Source organism: Melanotaenia boesemani, chromosome 17 (genome assembly GCF_017639745.1).
Source record: "Melanotaenia boesemani isolate fMelBoe1 chromosome 17, fMelBoe1.pri, whole genome shotgun sequence".
Taxonomy (NCBI): domain Eukaryota; kingdom Metazoa; phylum Chordata; class Actinopteri; order Atheriniformes; family Melanotaeniidae; genus Melanotaenia; species Melanotaenia boesemani.
The window spans coordinates 30245365-30261267 of NC_055698.1; the positions used below are offsets into that span (position 1 = coordinate 30245365).

The 15903-nt window shown below is 42.6% G+C and overlaps 1 protein-coding gene across 1 annotated transcript in view; it reads left to right on the forward strand.

Annotated features, from left to right (window-relative positions):
* The window catches only part of erf (Ets2 repressor factor), a 47888-nt gene extending 32821 nt beyond the window's left edge, over positions 1 to 15067 (forward strand). The window contains exons 3-5 of the mRNA XM_042012642.1: positions 6530 to 6642; positions 7916 to 8820; positions 11107 to 15067. Of these exons, the coding sequence (XP_041868576.1) occupies positions 6530 to 6642; positions 7916 to 8820; positions 11107 to 11718 (1630 nt within the window). The 3' untranslated portion in view covers positions 11719 to 15067. The remainder of the gene's footprint in view (positions 1 to 6529; positions 6643 to 7915; positions 8821 to 11106) is intronic.
* Positions 15068 to 15903: the final 836 nt, after the last annotated feature.

A 15903-nucleotide genomic window follows, 5' to 3' on the forward strand; every position in this document is an offset into this window, starting at 1 on the left:
AGTGTTTCTAAACCAGATACAGTAAGTTTACAAACAGTTGATCTAAGTATTTAACATGAATTCAATCTTGTCTACTCTTGTCAAAAAGTAGAATTATTAGGTGGCCATTCATTATTAGTAATCTAATATTCAAAAATTGAACTTCTGCACTTCATGGTTTGTATCCTGGAGAAGAAATGAAGCCCACAAAGGTTTTACCAGTTTATGAGCAGCCAGTTTGATAAAGTATCTGTAACTTTCTCTCTGATCTCAGCGAGTAGTCTACATCAATGCGGAGCTGAAACCAAACTCCTCTGTGAAGGTCTTTTCTGTGGTTTCTGAGCCTTTTATTTGAACAAGTTGTTAATTAATTCTGACATTGTTTGAAGAAAGTTCTTTTCATCTGTGATTGACGCTTTTCTGCAACTTTGAAGTGAGTTTGCATTGGTGCACGTGTGTGTTTATTCATGCAGATACAATGCGTGTGTTCCTGTAGAATATTGTGCATGTTGAATGCATCAAGTTTGATTTTGTGCAGTTAAAGTCCTTGTTAGTTGTTTTGAAGGAAGTTCAAATGATCTTCAGAGAGCAGGAGGCATCGAGTGAGCCTGAGCCAAGTATGTGAGACCAACTGTTCCATATTGACTCAATACTGTTTGAATGTATGTGTGCATTTCACATGCATGTGCGTAGTCATTTCCCAGACTTGTTCAAAGGACCATCCATCTCTCATGCCTGTAAACATTGTATTCTTCCAGCTTTTACTGCATTCACAGCTCTGAAATTGTTCGCACTCATGCTCAAACCCTGCACACACCCTCACTCTGTGTGCAAATGAAGGGCAAAGCATTTCCTTCAATATTTTTTTTTAGATTGAAGCATTTACTGTTAACTTTACGCTTTAAGTCAGTTTTACCGCTTACATAAATGTTTTAGATGTAAAATCTTAAAAACTGAAAAATAACAAACATATTGTGGAGGCCTCACGATAATGTTTATTCTCAGAAAGGCACATAAAAGAGGCAGTATAGTATACGACGGTATAGTATACGACGGTATAGTATACGACGGTATAGTATACGACGGTATAGTATACGACGGTATAGTATACGACGGTGTAGTATACGACGGTGTAGTATACGACGGTATAGTATACGACGGTATAGTATACGACGGTATAGTATATGACGGTATAGTATACGACGGTATAGTATACGACGGTATAGTATACGACGGTATAGTATATGACGGTATAGTATACAACTGTATAGTATACAACTGTATAGTATATGACGGTATAGTATACAACTGTATAGTATACAACGGTATAGTATACGACGGTATAGTATACGACGGTATAGTATACGACGGTATAGTATACGACGGTATAGTATATGACGGTATAGTATACAACTGTATAGTATACGACGGTATAGTATACGACGGTATAGTATACAACTGTATAGTATACAACTGTATAGTATATGACGGTATAGTATACGACTGTATAGTAGACAACGGTATAGTATACGACGGTATAGTATACGACGGTATAGTATACGACGGTATAGTATACGACGGTATAGTATATGACGGTATAGTATACAACTGTATAGTATACGATGGTATAGTATATGACGGTATAGTATACAACGGTATAGTATATGACGGTATAGTATACAACTGTATAGTATACGATGGTATAGTATACGACAGTATAGTATATGACGGTATAATATACAACAGTATAGTATACGATGGTATAATATACAACGGTATAGTATACAACGGTATACGGTATAATATACGACGGTATAGTATACGACGGTATACGGTATAATATACGACGGTATAGTATACGACGGTATACGGTATAATATACGACGGTATAGTATACGACGGTATACGGTATAATATACGACGGTATAATATACGACGGTATACGGTATAATATACGACGGTATACGGTATAGTATACGACGGTATAGTATACGACGGTATAGTATACGACGGTATAGTATACGACGGTATAGTATATGACGGTATAATATACGACGGTATAGTATACGACGGTATACGGTATAATATACGACGGTATAATATACGACGGTATAGTATACGACGGTATACGGTATAATATACGACGGTATAATATACGACGGTATACGGTATAATATACGACGGTATAATATACGACGGTATAGTATACGACGGTATAATATACGACGGTATAGTATACGACAGTATACGGTATAATATATGACGGTATAGTATACGACGGTATAATATACGACGGTATAGTATACGACAGTATACGGTATAATATACGACGGTATAGTATACGACAGTATACGGTATAATATACGACGGTATAAAATACGACGGTATAGTATACGACGGTATACGGTATAATATACGACAGTATAGTATACGACGGTATAGTATACTGGTCTGTGCGTCCAGTAAGTAGGTTGCAGTTTCTTCTTCTTGGTACCTTTCATTGGTCACACGTCAGGTATATCATTCTTCGCTGCACCGGCAGTTTCCGGTGGAACTACTCTGTTTGCTACGTTGGGCTACGCATCCGCGAGGGCCCAGAGAGCAGACCAAATTATGCATGTAAAGGACACAGACGACATACAGCAGGCCCTGTATCTATTTAAGGTAGAGCAGAAATGGCCTTTACACCGTTTCCTGGATTCACACCAGGACTGTGGCATGTTGGAAATGTGTTGGTGTTTATCTCGGATCCTATTTGAACAGATTAGAGCATCAACACCAGCTGTATGAGACACGTCTCAGCGACGTCTTGAGCTGCAACATGGCTCAGGTTTTTGCGTGATCCCTACTTTTCCGGTAGGCATAAAAGAAGTCCGTCCCAATGTCATAAATGCACCTTTTACCTTAGTTTCAGCATGTAGGCAGTATGAAACAGTCATACAATGATTTTTTGAGTCAGATGCACCATGGATCATATAAAACTGTTTTAAGGCCATTACCAGAGCCATGTTTTGTTAAAAATGATTATGCAGGCAGTTGATGCAGCAGAAAGCTTGTTGATTTGAACACAGAGATGCAGCTGTGACAGCAGATCAGAAAAGCACAACACATACATCATATTTCTTTTATGAAGCCGGCACACTGCTATAAATAGGCCTTCCACAGCACATTAGCCTTGAACTTGCTGTGTGTCTGACAACTAACGTGGTAGCTGTTGAAATTATTTTTTCTCCATCTGTCAGAATTTGCAGAACGATCTGAGAGGTTGGTGCAAAAGATTGACACAAAGACCTGAATTATGTTTATGAAGATGAAACTTAACTCTGCAGATGTCTCAGGGAATCAGTCGTCCTTGGTGACGATCTGTATCTGTTGTCTTGGAGATACTAAAATGACTAATGTCTGAAAAAAGTTGGAGATTGGAGTGTAATGGTGATGTCAAGCAGTTTGTGTTCTTTCTTCTTTGCATGTGACTTTAAACAACTAAAAATCTGCTTTGTTAGTGCTGAGTCACACAAGAAGTGACGACTCATTTAACCAATCAGCAGATTGTTGCGTTTCAAGCTCCAGCCTTTGGGATTGGATCCGACTGAGACCCCAACGAAATAGTCCCAAAAAAAGTTGGAAAGTTCTGGTTGGATATTCTGGTACCTTTCCCAGGTTTTGCCACTGGAAATGCAAATAATGACCCATACTGTACTGACCAAAATTATCCCTTAAAAAACACCTTGATTATAATTTTTCTATAGCCCAAACAAAAACTTTTTACTTTAGTAAAAGTACTGTTGATGACGACAAAAGCAAGCGTTGGATTGCGAAGTAATAGCATCGAAATCCACACAGCCAACCACCCAGTTCTAATAAGTTCTGTGGATTCAGAGCAATTGTCAAGACACTGGAAATTAAAATTTTTTGGTTTATATGCCACGTATAATTCACATCATAATGAAATCTACGATGGACTGTCCAGGGTGTACCTGCCTGTGCCTGTTAAATGCTGCGTAGACTACAGCTTTCCCACGACCCTTAATGGACGAAGCAGTACAGAGGATGGATGGATGGATGGATGGATGGAAGGAAGGAAGGAGCTGCAGCAGTTCTTCTGTCAATGAGTGGACCACCCAGTCATGGATGGAAAAAAATACCATCAAACGCTGTTAAACTGGTTTTGTTATTAAAATGCTGTGATATATTTTTGGGATCCCACCACTGGACTGTGCTGCATACTGAGAACCAGCCTTCATAGAGCCTCTGTTTTACAGGCCCGATAGACGATTACACCACCTCATACTCGCTGATAACTTTGTCGCTTTGATTTATTGACACCACTTGCATATAATCCCCCCCTGCAACGTCTGTAGCCGCCTTTGCTGTAGATCTACATCCAACAGAGTGGGCGTACGCCACAGTCGCCTCTGTCAGAAGAGACCCTTCATTCATTGAGTCATCGAGGGGCTGGAAGAGCTGGTTCACTCACTCCTGGTCTCTATTGTACTGAACTCCTCTGACTAATACAGTGTTCGCACTGAATTAATCTCCATCATGACTCATGATTGTTTTTTATAACCATCCCTGCTAATGTGACAGATTTTATTTTAAACTCTGATTTTATTACCAATAATAAAATGTTTATTTGTATATCATTAGTTTCTAATTCCTGAAGATAAATCATGTTGCATCATGTGTGTATCTAATGTATGTTTCCAAAAATAAATGAAAGAACCTTCCCGCTGAATGGGTGAGTAAAAGTAAAACTGGTTGAGGAAAAAGTTGCAGTTGCACAAGATGAGTTGCTTAGTTTAATTTCCTTTTTTTCCTCTGCGTCTGCTGGAGAGCAGCTCAATCAGCAAGAAGCTTTCTTCATCCTTTCTTGTATGTTTTCTAAGCTCTTCTGTCGTCGATATGTTAGATGTGACATCTCTCACAATAAAGTGGCCAGTTGCTGCTTGAATGAGACAAACTGATTAAGCTGTTTTTCTGGAAATATGAATGTAGCTGTTGGTGAGTCACAGGGAGCCATTTTGTTGTCTTTTAGATGAGCTGTCAACGGCTCCCTATTCACTCCTCTACAACACTGATGATGACTAATCCTCTTACTAATGGAGCTGCCTGGAAAAGACTAAATCTCAATGGCTCTCTTCAAGTCTCAGTGATATTTTGAATCAAATTTTTGTCTTCACGTTGTGAGAAGCTAGTTTCATTTTGTGCTGCTCATACTGCGATGTAGACTGATCAGGTCACACCACAGCCCAAATGTGTCCTGGATCACCTCAAAATATGACTTAAGTGATTGGATCTGGATGTTTGAGATCCCAGATAACAAAGAATATCTGGCCTCAATAAGACCCATGACTGCCTAAACTCGGCCACATCACCACCAGATGTGACCCACAAGTAAATTGCCATAATCTACACTACCAGTCAAAAGTTTGGACACCCTCTCCCGTCAGGTTTAGTGGAAGTGTGTCCAAATATTTGACTTGGTGCATGTCCAGGCAGGCTTCCCATATTAGGACCACTTCTGTCCCACAAAATACTTTCCATAACCCACATCCAGCCCGATAACTGATGTTTGGACCACATGTGGGCCATAGGAGACTTGTCAAATTCCAAGCCAGGCTGGTAACGGACATCTGGTCCACTTCGGGCCCACACAGTGCCGTAGCTAAGTTTAAAAAGTAGTCTGGATTCAGCCCAAACATGGCTGCGATCTGGGATTGTAGTCCAGTCTTTGATGCCAGTCAGTTCTGTTGTCTGTCTACAATATTTTAACTTTAGTTATTGAATCTTTTTTTGTTTGTTTGTTTTCTGACCATTTATCTGCTGAATTTATGAGAATTTTGTCTCTTCTATGCACCGTGTTTTGTTAAATTTTGTTTTACAAAGTTAGAAAAATAAGTAAGTAAAGTAATTTAGTTACTCATGATTTCTTCCACATAAAGCATTAAGCCTACATGACTTTGGAAAATAATCTGAGATTTATCTGAAAAATATTGCATTTTATTCTTTTAAAGTCCAGCTTCCATTCAGTGGTAATGCAGAATTATATTTATAACATGAGTTGGAGGATTTCCACATGAGATGACATTAAAATATGAACTGCTCTATATTCCAACGCAATGACACAGTCGCGATACGAACGACTTCACTTACCATCTGCGAGATGGTGTGCATTCAAAACTGTTGATATCCAGTTGCTGGCATGCAGAACACACCTGTCACGTGATGTCCTGAGCTGGGAACGTGCCTCAGATAGCAACTGAGCAACATTGACTCCAGGATTGTGCACAATAAATGTCAAAGTACCATCAAAATGAGTCAGAACCTCAGTGTTTTAACCCTCAGATCCAACAGTAGACAAATAAATCTGAATGAGTTTAAATCTTTGTGGTGGCTCTGGGGTTAAATTGAGGCAGATTTTTGTCTGGTTTAGAAGCATGTGTTTATTGTAAAAGATCTTCAAAATGGTCTAACGTTTTTTTTATTTCAGACATCCAGGGCTCATCATGCAGTAAAGTCTAGATTTAATTTATTATCCTTCTCTCTGCAGATACTACTACAACAAGAGGATCCTCCACAAGACCAAAGGGAAGCGGTTCACCTACAAGTTCAACTTCAACAAGCTAGTGCTCGTCAATTACCCCTTCATCGACATGGGATCAGGTATACACATGCATGTTTCTTTTGCACACGTTCACACCGACTTGGGAAATTCTCAGAGCACCGAGCTGAAACATCCTGAGCTTCTCGTTCCAGAAGCATCCATGATTATTTACATGGAGCCGTCAGATTTTAAACTGAGACCTAAATCAATCAATCATTTTTGATGATTGTAAGTCAGCCAATCAATATATTGTAGTGTGTCAAGCTCCCCCCCTATGAGTCACATTCGTAAGATTGGGACCTCAACAGCAGGGTCCCAAAACAATGGGACACTTTGGATTGAATACTCTGGTACTCTTCCCAGTTTTTGCCTGTGGAAATGCAAAAAAAAAAATGCGTACTGACCCATACCTGATGGTGGAAACCAGGCTTTACATACTATCTATGTTCACCTTACAAACTTGCTAATGCTAACCTCCTTTATTAACACGCCCCTAATGGAATCCTCTGGTAATAAGTTATAGTATACAAGCATGTATGTGAACAGTTACGCTCAGGACTGAGTTGGTTGAGTACACAAGCACGAGGTTGAAAAGCAAATTTATGCTCGACTTAAATATAGTTAGTAGGTAAAGACTTTGTTCACAGCTGGTTCACGTTAATTTTATAAGGTGGTGGTGTGTATTCTGGGTTTGCATCCATTTGTCTGCGTGGTTTCTGTATGTGTGTCTCAGACATCAGTGTGCCACGTCCCAGTTTATCCCTCTCCTCCCTCTTCTGAAGCCGTCTCCCGTTCTGGTTCTGGCCACCCAGTGTAAACACGGCCCATATGGAGCGTTGGATACTGGGTGACATAAGTGCAGCACGAAACTTTAATTATAGCCTGTGTGTGATGTGGCCCACACACTGACATGTTGTGATATTATGGTTTCATATGATGGTTACACACACGCCCACGTCGATCTGGATCAATAGGCCAATGCAGACGTTCAGAAATGTTCGCGCCAGATAAACACACAGATGCAGTTTTCCTCTGCTCATCATCACGGACACACACACCGAGTCGCTCAGCAGCACTGGAAAAAACAGAGAGCCCAGCCCATGTTTGTAATGGCAGTATGAGAGACTTTTCCAATATTTAATTCTGGCATGTGCTCAGATGCCAAGAATTTATTGCAGTGCCACAGTCTGGCAGAAGAAGGAGAGGAGGGGTTGAAGGAGACGGAGGCCGCTATTTTCATTCTGTGTGACCCTCAAACCTGCTGTCAGAGGTCTCTTTTTTTCATTTTAAGGACTCCAGATTTCTAACCACTAAATGCTATCTTCCTCACAGGTCGAGGGGTCCCCCAGAGTGCCCCTCCGGTTCCGACTGGAGGAACCCACTTCCGTTTCCCCCCCTCCACACCGTCTGAGGTCCTCTCATCCAGCGAGGAGCTGCGCAGCCCGGGGATGTTCAGTAGCGTGGCCCGCCGCATGGCCCGCGGCTCCGTGAGCGACTGCAGCGACGGCACCTCCACCAACTCAGAGCTGGAGGAGGCGGTGGGTGCTGAGGAGAGAGCCTTGGGGCCCGAGCGGGCTTTCAGAGGTCTGCTTCCCCCCCGTATGGCTCATGATTCTCTATTCAGGGTCTACGGAGGGGGCCCAAACCCAGCTGGGCTCCCCAGATCTGCACCTAGGGTCCACCCAGAGCCTCTGTCCCCCTTCCCTGTTTCCCCTCTGCCTGGTCCTGGAGGTCTGCTAGCTCCGACTCTGTCCCCAGCCTTGTCCATGACTCCCACCCCCCACCTGCCCTACACTCCTTCACCCTCTCTGCCTTCTCCCATGAGCTCCCATTTCTCCTTCAACCCAGAGGATATGAAGCACTACCTGCAGGCCCACACCCAGTCCGTCTACAACTACCACCTCAGCCCCCGAGCCTTCCTCCACTATCCTAACATAGTCATCCCTCAGCCTCACCGCCCCACTCCAGAGAAACCAGCCGCCCATCACCTCCACGCGCCCCCCATGTCCCTCTCTCACCCCCTCAGCCAGCATCCGGGAGGCGGAGACGAAGGCCACCAGCACCCGTCACCGTTCAAGTTCAAGCTGCAGCCGCCTCCACTCGGGCGCAAGCAGCGTGAAGCAGGAAGCTTGCTGGCGGCCACTTCATCCTCCTCTTCCTCCATCCAGTCCACCGCATTCACTGGTTCTGGTCCGATAACAAGCTCCGCCCTGTCAGGAGGGCCTCCGAAGATTAAGGTGAGTCCTGATCAAAGGTGACCAAAGAAGCCAAAAGTTTTCAAAAGTAACATTACTCCAATAACATTACTCAAGTAGAAGTGAAAAGTCATCCAAGAAATTATTTAAGCACAGAGTAACTGTGTGATTTCAATGCTTCAGAAATGGTGGAAATCACTTATATTGTCAATAATATCTCAGGAACGGTAGTGTGAAAATCCGGGGAGTAGATTGTGCTGGACAGCTTACCCTTTAGGTGATCTACAGAAGTTTTCCAGGCATTTATATCCCATCCAGGAGGTTTACAATCCAGCCACAAAATGTAGAATTTATTCAGACTCTTTATGGTAACTCCACAATGATCCATGATAACATCATTATTTATCACGTTTTCATCATAAAAAAGATCACTATCACTACTATGCTGCTAAGAGACCTCTATTTTGCCCTTCAAAGTCTGCTTTTTTCTCAATTCTGCAGCATGTACAGGACAAATTTTGGTTCTCTCAAACCTCAGTGAGATGAATTACAAGAATATAAGCTAATAAACAAAATAAAACGTGTGCTATTACTAAGTAAATAAAACATCATAATAAATAGAGAAGGCAAATTACAGTCAGTGCAATATATGTTTATGGTTATAGTTCAAAAGAAGAAGATTGAGTTCGCTTATGGGCCAGTTAAAGTGATTAAAGTGGCTGTGTGCTTGTTCCTGAGGGTGTAAAAAGTTCAAGTGCTGATGGCGGGGTGTCAGAGTCCTGGGTGTGTGTGTGTGAGTGTGTGTGTGTTTGTGTGGAAGGGGGGCAGAACAGGGGGAAATTTCAGCATCCTGACGGCCTGGTGGATAAAGCTGTCCCTCAGTCCTGGCCCGCAGGCTCCTTCCTGATGGCAGCAGGTTGAAGAAGCTGTGTGATGGGTGGGTGGGTGGGTCTCTCACGATGCAGAGGGCTTTACGAGTGAGGCGAGAGGTGTAAATGGTTTGCAGGGAGGGAGGAGAGAGGCACTGACGATCTTCTTGGCTGCTCACGGTGCATTGGAGGGTCTTCCTGCAGAACGTGGAGGAGGCGCTGTACGACACTGTGATGCCGCTGATCAGGATGCTCTCGGTGGTGCCTCTGTAGAAGGTGCACATGATAGGAGGCGGGGCTCTAGCTTTCCTCATTTTGAGAAGGAAGTAGAGGCGCTGGTTGGCTTTCTTGGCCAGTGATGTGGTATTGATGGTCCAGGAGAGGTCCCCTGTGACGTGCATGCTGTTGGCGCGTTCTCCTGAAGTCCACAACAATCTCCTTTGTCTTCTCCACATTCAGTGAGATTGTTTTATTGATAAAATAATGATAAAAACCACTTCCTGTCAGACCTTCCACCAATCAGAGAGCTTAAATTGACATTAATGTCCAATCAGGAGCAGCCAAAGATCAACCAGTGAGCAGAAAGTTCTATGTGTGTCTAAAAAGAAGAAAAACAATGCTCCTCTATGGCTGGAATAAAGCCAAGATAACGTTTCTGATGCACGGTGGCGCCACAAAGCAGCTGAGCTGGAGTTGGTTTAGTGAGGATAGCAGGTAAATATTAGCAGAAATAACTGGAAATGAGGAAAAAGTGGAAACATGGAAATAGTTTCTGTTGTGTGTTTGTTTCAATAACAATATTTTTTCTCCTGAAAGCCAAGACTTGAGAGAATGATGTTCAGATGAGAAAAGGCTTGGTCACTACATGCATTTCTACATTTTAAAAAACTGGCTTTTGGTTCTAAGACTTAATACAAGTCTCTGCAAGTAGTTTTGTCAACATCGACCAATCATTTTTTATAGCCATGGATCTTCAGGACCGCCTCCATCTGCAGGTCAAACACTCCTTTTCTTACAACATTCCTCCTTGATTTTAACACTGAAACAAAGGCATCCATGTTGGTCTCTCAGCCAGCTCTGACTTTCTGTAGGAAAGTCCTGCCAGTTAACTTGACACCACAGACAGGAAGCTGCAGCCATCTTTACTCGTTCATGGTAGCATATGGGTCATGTGACTGCACGACTACCTTTGATTGGTCAAACTGGCGCGATCTCTGAAAACATGAAGCAAATGTAGTTGAATAATTGGTGAAAAACAGTAACGACAAATGTTTCTTCGCAAATTTACTCAAGTAAAGTGAAAAATGTGTTTAAGAGTCATTTTTTTCCCCAAAAAAAGTTACTCAAGCAAATGTAACTTGTTTCTAGCCACCTCTGGTCCAGAGTGAGGATAACTCTGAAAGTTTAAGAAAATCTGAGCCAAATCGTAAATAACCTGTAAAATACTCTTCTTCTGTAGGTGGAGCCTATATCAGACTTGTCAGAGGAAGACGTGGAGGTAACGGACATCAGTGAGGAAGATGAGCTGAATCACAATGATGATGATGATGATGAAAGTGACATCTTCGCCTCGGCAGCTCACCGCCATCACCAGGCCAACGGAAGGAGCAGGAGCCCCTCTGCTCCTCATGCTCCTCACATCAACCCAGATGACGACGACGACGAAGAGGTCTTTAAAACTCCCGCCACGCCTCCTCTCAGCGGCGGCCCGGCCTTCCCTCTGATCAGCCTGAAGAGCGAGCCGGGCACAGTGGCAGCGGCGGCGGCTCCCATCAGCCCCGGAGGCACGCGATGCATCCCGCTCAAGCTTCGTTTCAAACGCCGCTGGAGCGAAGACCAGAGGATGGAGGCAGACGGAGAAAGGGAGGAGGCAGAGGACAAGAAAGTGAGGGCTGAGGGAGAGGAGGAGGAGGCGGGAAGAAGAGGGAGCGAGGTGGAGAATGGAAGAGGAGGAAGAGGAGGGGGTGTTATCCTGGGGCTGATGCTGCCGCCGGCTCCGACCCAACGCAGGGCGAGCTCGGAGCTGCAGATCGCAACGGCCCAGCTGTCTCTGGAAAACACCAGCTGCTGAGTCACACAACGGCCCAGATCCTGACGGATCTATCCAGCGCTAGTACACGTAGCAGGCTCGGCACAAAAGCTGAAAGCGCGATCCGTTTTGTTCTCTTTGAACATGGATTTATATCATATGCAGGAAACTACTTCTTTGTGCAATAATTAAAGGAGCTTTTGGCCCTTAAATTACTCAACAGAACAAAATATTTTCCTTCAAGTGACATATCTGCATGTTCACTGCAGAGCAAAGAACAAAAAAAGATGGCGGACGCCTTTCAGCTTTTGTTGCCACATCGTGGTCAGTACAGTCAGCAGGTGGCTGCTTGGTGTTAAAACCATGAGCGTAGACATGTGGCCTCTAATGTACAGTAAGGAAACACCTTTGTGCCCCAGCAGCTCGTATTCCTGCTGCCACTTTAACACTAAGAGGCTGGACAGACTGAAGCCCCGTTTATGAGATTACAGAGCGCCTCGTGTCTTCGTAGTGCCAGTTTTGCCCACATCATGAGAGATTTCAGACTAATGTACGAAGTAGATGGCGAGGCCTTGTTTTTATTTCCCCGTTTCTTCTGTTTCCTACTTGTTTGTACTCACCGGGAAAGACGGACGGATCCTGACGTTACTGAAGACTTTTAACAGCCCTGATAGAGATTATAGAAGTGCCTCTCTGTCTGCACCCATCACCACGTAGATGTTTACAAGATGGCGGGCAGCGAGTTTAAAAACAAGACGTGTAACTGTGGAGGATGTTACGCTCCGAAGAGGGATTTTTATTTTAACTCATGTATAGAGAAGGAAAAAAGAAAGTTGTTTTTTTTTTTTGTTGTTGTTGTTTTTTTTTCTGGGAAACAACTTGGACACTAAGAGGCCAGACGGAGCTTCCTCCTCATCCTCACCTCCTTCACTACAGTGTATAAAGACTTGAAACGAGGATGACAAACCGAAGATGGATGACCCGAATCGTGGGTGGCATTTTATTAACATTTGTTAGCCAGCAAGTGAACTTGACTGTCCTGTACAGCAGAACCAGGAAAATATCTGAGGAAGCCCCCACTCCCCTCTCCTCTTACTCCCCGCCATCTTTTCCTTTCTCCTCACATGTCGTAGAAATGAGGAAGCAGCTCCCAGCAAAGCCTGTAATTACCCACACGCTTATTTGCAAGGGGAGGGGAGTGCGTGGAGCCAACAGGCCTCGAGGAAACGGAGGCCGCCTCGGCTTTTCTGTGACTTAGCACAATCTTTGTGGGAGGGGGGAGATTTAAAGGTTTGAGGGCATTTGTAGTGTTTTTACCCTCAAACACAAAGATCAACAGCTCTCATCTCTGCATTCCCCTGTTTCATTTTTCATGAAAAGACTCTTTTCTTTCTATTAAAGGACATTTTTGCCTCTTGAAGACAGTATTTTAGGGCATTTGCAGTGATCTGAGGGCCGCTTGTGTTTTGCATAAAATAACCAAAATCTGTGATCATGTGATGTTTTGAGAAGCGACGATCAAAGCGAACCCATTTGTTTAGGGGAGAACGGGAACCATGAAATTATCCTAACTCAGGCAAACCTTCATTGACATTTAAAAAAAAAGTTATTTTTATGACATTTTATTGATGAACTTTAAAAAAAATACAAAATTGTGCCCGTTTTCATTGAACATCTCTAAATAAGATTGTGCCTTTTTATCAAGTACCCCCAGCTAAATGTATTAACACACACACACACAATGCCTTCTGCTTTTGTAAAAGAGACAAAGCAAATCTACACATATATATATTTTATTCAAATATATATTGAATTCAAATATTATATTTCAATACGGTCATTTGATACAGATCAGGAAAAGCCTATTTTTAATGGTAAAGATGTGTATATATTCTAATGGGCATATTATTACCAGTATAATTCAGCCTCTGCCTTCTCACTCTTGCCTTCTCTCGACCGTCGAGCTGCGTTGATGAAGGCGCCGGTGTCAGAGTTTTATATTTATATTGTAAGAATAAGTGATGGATAAACGAGCGAGAGTTGGGTCGAACCGTATTTACCTTCTTCTCTGGCGTGTTTGTTTTAATGTCCGTGCAGTGGCAGCTGAGCCGGGTGGAGTTAAATCACTTCGTCCTGCTTCATGCACGCCACCCGCCTCCAATCTAAACTCCTAAATTGTTTGCAGCCGCCTTTTAACTCAGATGTGAAGGTTGCAGGTTGAAGTTGGCCGGCGAGTTCTGATATGGTTGGACTTTGGTTTGAACGTGAACAGCGTGTGTTTATGTGTGTGCAGGGTTCACACGCATCCATGGACACGCTGTCCTGGTTAAAGGGAGGCTTTACTGTGGCTACGATGAAGGGAAACCTGACATCAGACTCCATCTCTGGAGTAGATGCCTAACCAAAGAAACTACACACACATCAAGGAAACGGCATCACCAAACCTCAGAGCGACCGGGGACTTCCCGTCATCTGATTCCAGTCAGGGTGTGTGTGTATTCTCTGGTTAGGCCTTCTACACAACCTGCTCACAACCTTTTTCAGTCACATGTATCTCGTCCAGTTTCTCCAACAAGCTTATTTTCATTCATTTTTCTTCACCAGACACAAAGTCTTACACATCTGTCCTCCTGATTGGCTCCTCACAAACTGAGGATTTGATCTTTATTATTATTTTTTAGGGCAGATGAAGCCATTCGTGTTATCTTGTGAAGGAGAATGAGCCCACCTGAGCTGTTAAACCTGTGCTGCCTTACCCATCGTGGCTTCAAACGAAACAGGAAAAATGTTTCCTGGCCGCTTTCGTCAGAGCCGTTCCTTCTGTTTTTTCCAGACATATTACTTTTACTCTTATAATTATTATATTATTAACATGACTTTTGTTTAATTATTATGTTGTACCTCTTGCCAAGGCCCGGCCTTTTCTCCATTAATTCCTAGATATCTGTGAGTTCTTGTTCCAGTTTGCACTCTTTCACATGAACTCGTCAGCTTTGGTGCAGTCTCTTTATTTTTCTTTTCTTTTTCTTTTTGTACTTTCACTGATTTTATAATCGTTTCTGCGGACAAGAGGAGGGTTACATAGTACTCACATGATATACAGCGGGGAAAGAAACAGTTGTTTTAATTTTTTTAAGTTTGTGTATATATTTTTTCCATTATGGAGGATTCTGTAAGAAAAAGAAGAGCCTTGTACTTTTGAACAGTTGCATTATTTGACATGTGTCCCCGTCTGTCATGTCGTCTCTTTTCTCCTCCACCTCAGTGGTGAGTTTTAACTCCAGAGGAGAGACCAAGAGGTTTTATCATGCTTTTGTTTACCTTCTACTTCTGTTCAGCTTCATTTGTAATTAAACAATAATCAGGGTTCATTAAAAAAAGGTGAAAATGGTCAGATTCCTCCTCTTTATTTCAGGGGATAAATGGGGGTAATCGTGTATAAAAGTTGTTAGTTAAAAATGTTTAAGTTTGCTGCTTTTTCTAATAGTTAACTGAATATTTTGGGGTTTAAGAGGCAGACGGTTAAAATATTTCTCCTAAAACTCTGGTCCTCGAGGGCCACAGTCCTGCAGGTTTTGGATGTTTCCCTGTTTCAGCAACGTAATTCAACCGGAGCTTGTTGTCAAGTTCTGCACATTTGAATGTGTTGGAGCACGAAACATCCAAAACCTGCAGGACTCTGGCTTGTGGCCTGTTTGTATTTTATTAAAAAGATAATCAAACAGATAAATGGTGGATTTTGCAGCCAAAACAAAGATTTTGATGATTGTAAAAGCTTTTAGACTTGCTGGTTTTTACTGAGCTATATCTGATTAATGCTCATTTTGTTATGTTTTCTTAAATACAACAAAAACTAAAAGGTAATCAGATGAAAGTTGTTCCGTAACATTTCGCAATTATCAAATTAACTGGTGGGGGTGCCAGCATCGGATATAAAAGCAGCATCTACCAAATGGTGTAGATGGAGTTCATGCCAAACTCCATCAGAGAATCATTATTAAGGTAAAATAAATATTTCTCGAGCATCCACAAAGCAGAAAATTTTTAGAAGGTTCTGGACAAATCTGTGTGTAAAGACCAAGGACAGGAACCACTCTTAGATGGTCTTGACCAGGGCTGTCCTGCTCCAGTCCTCGAAGGCCACAATCCTGCAGGTTTTCGATGTGTCCCTGCTCCAGGACCACCAGACTCAAATTAATGTGTAAATATACAAAACGTAATTGGCTG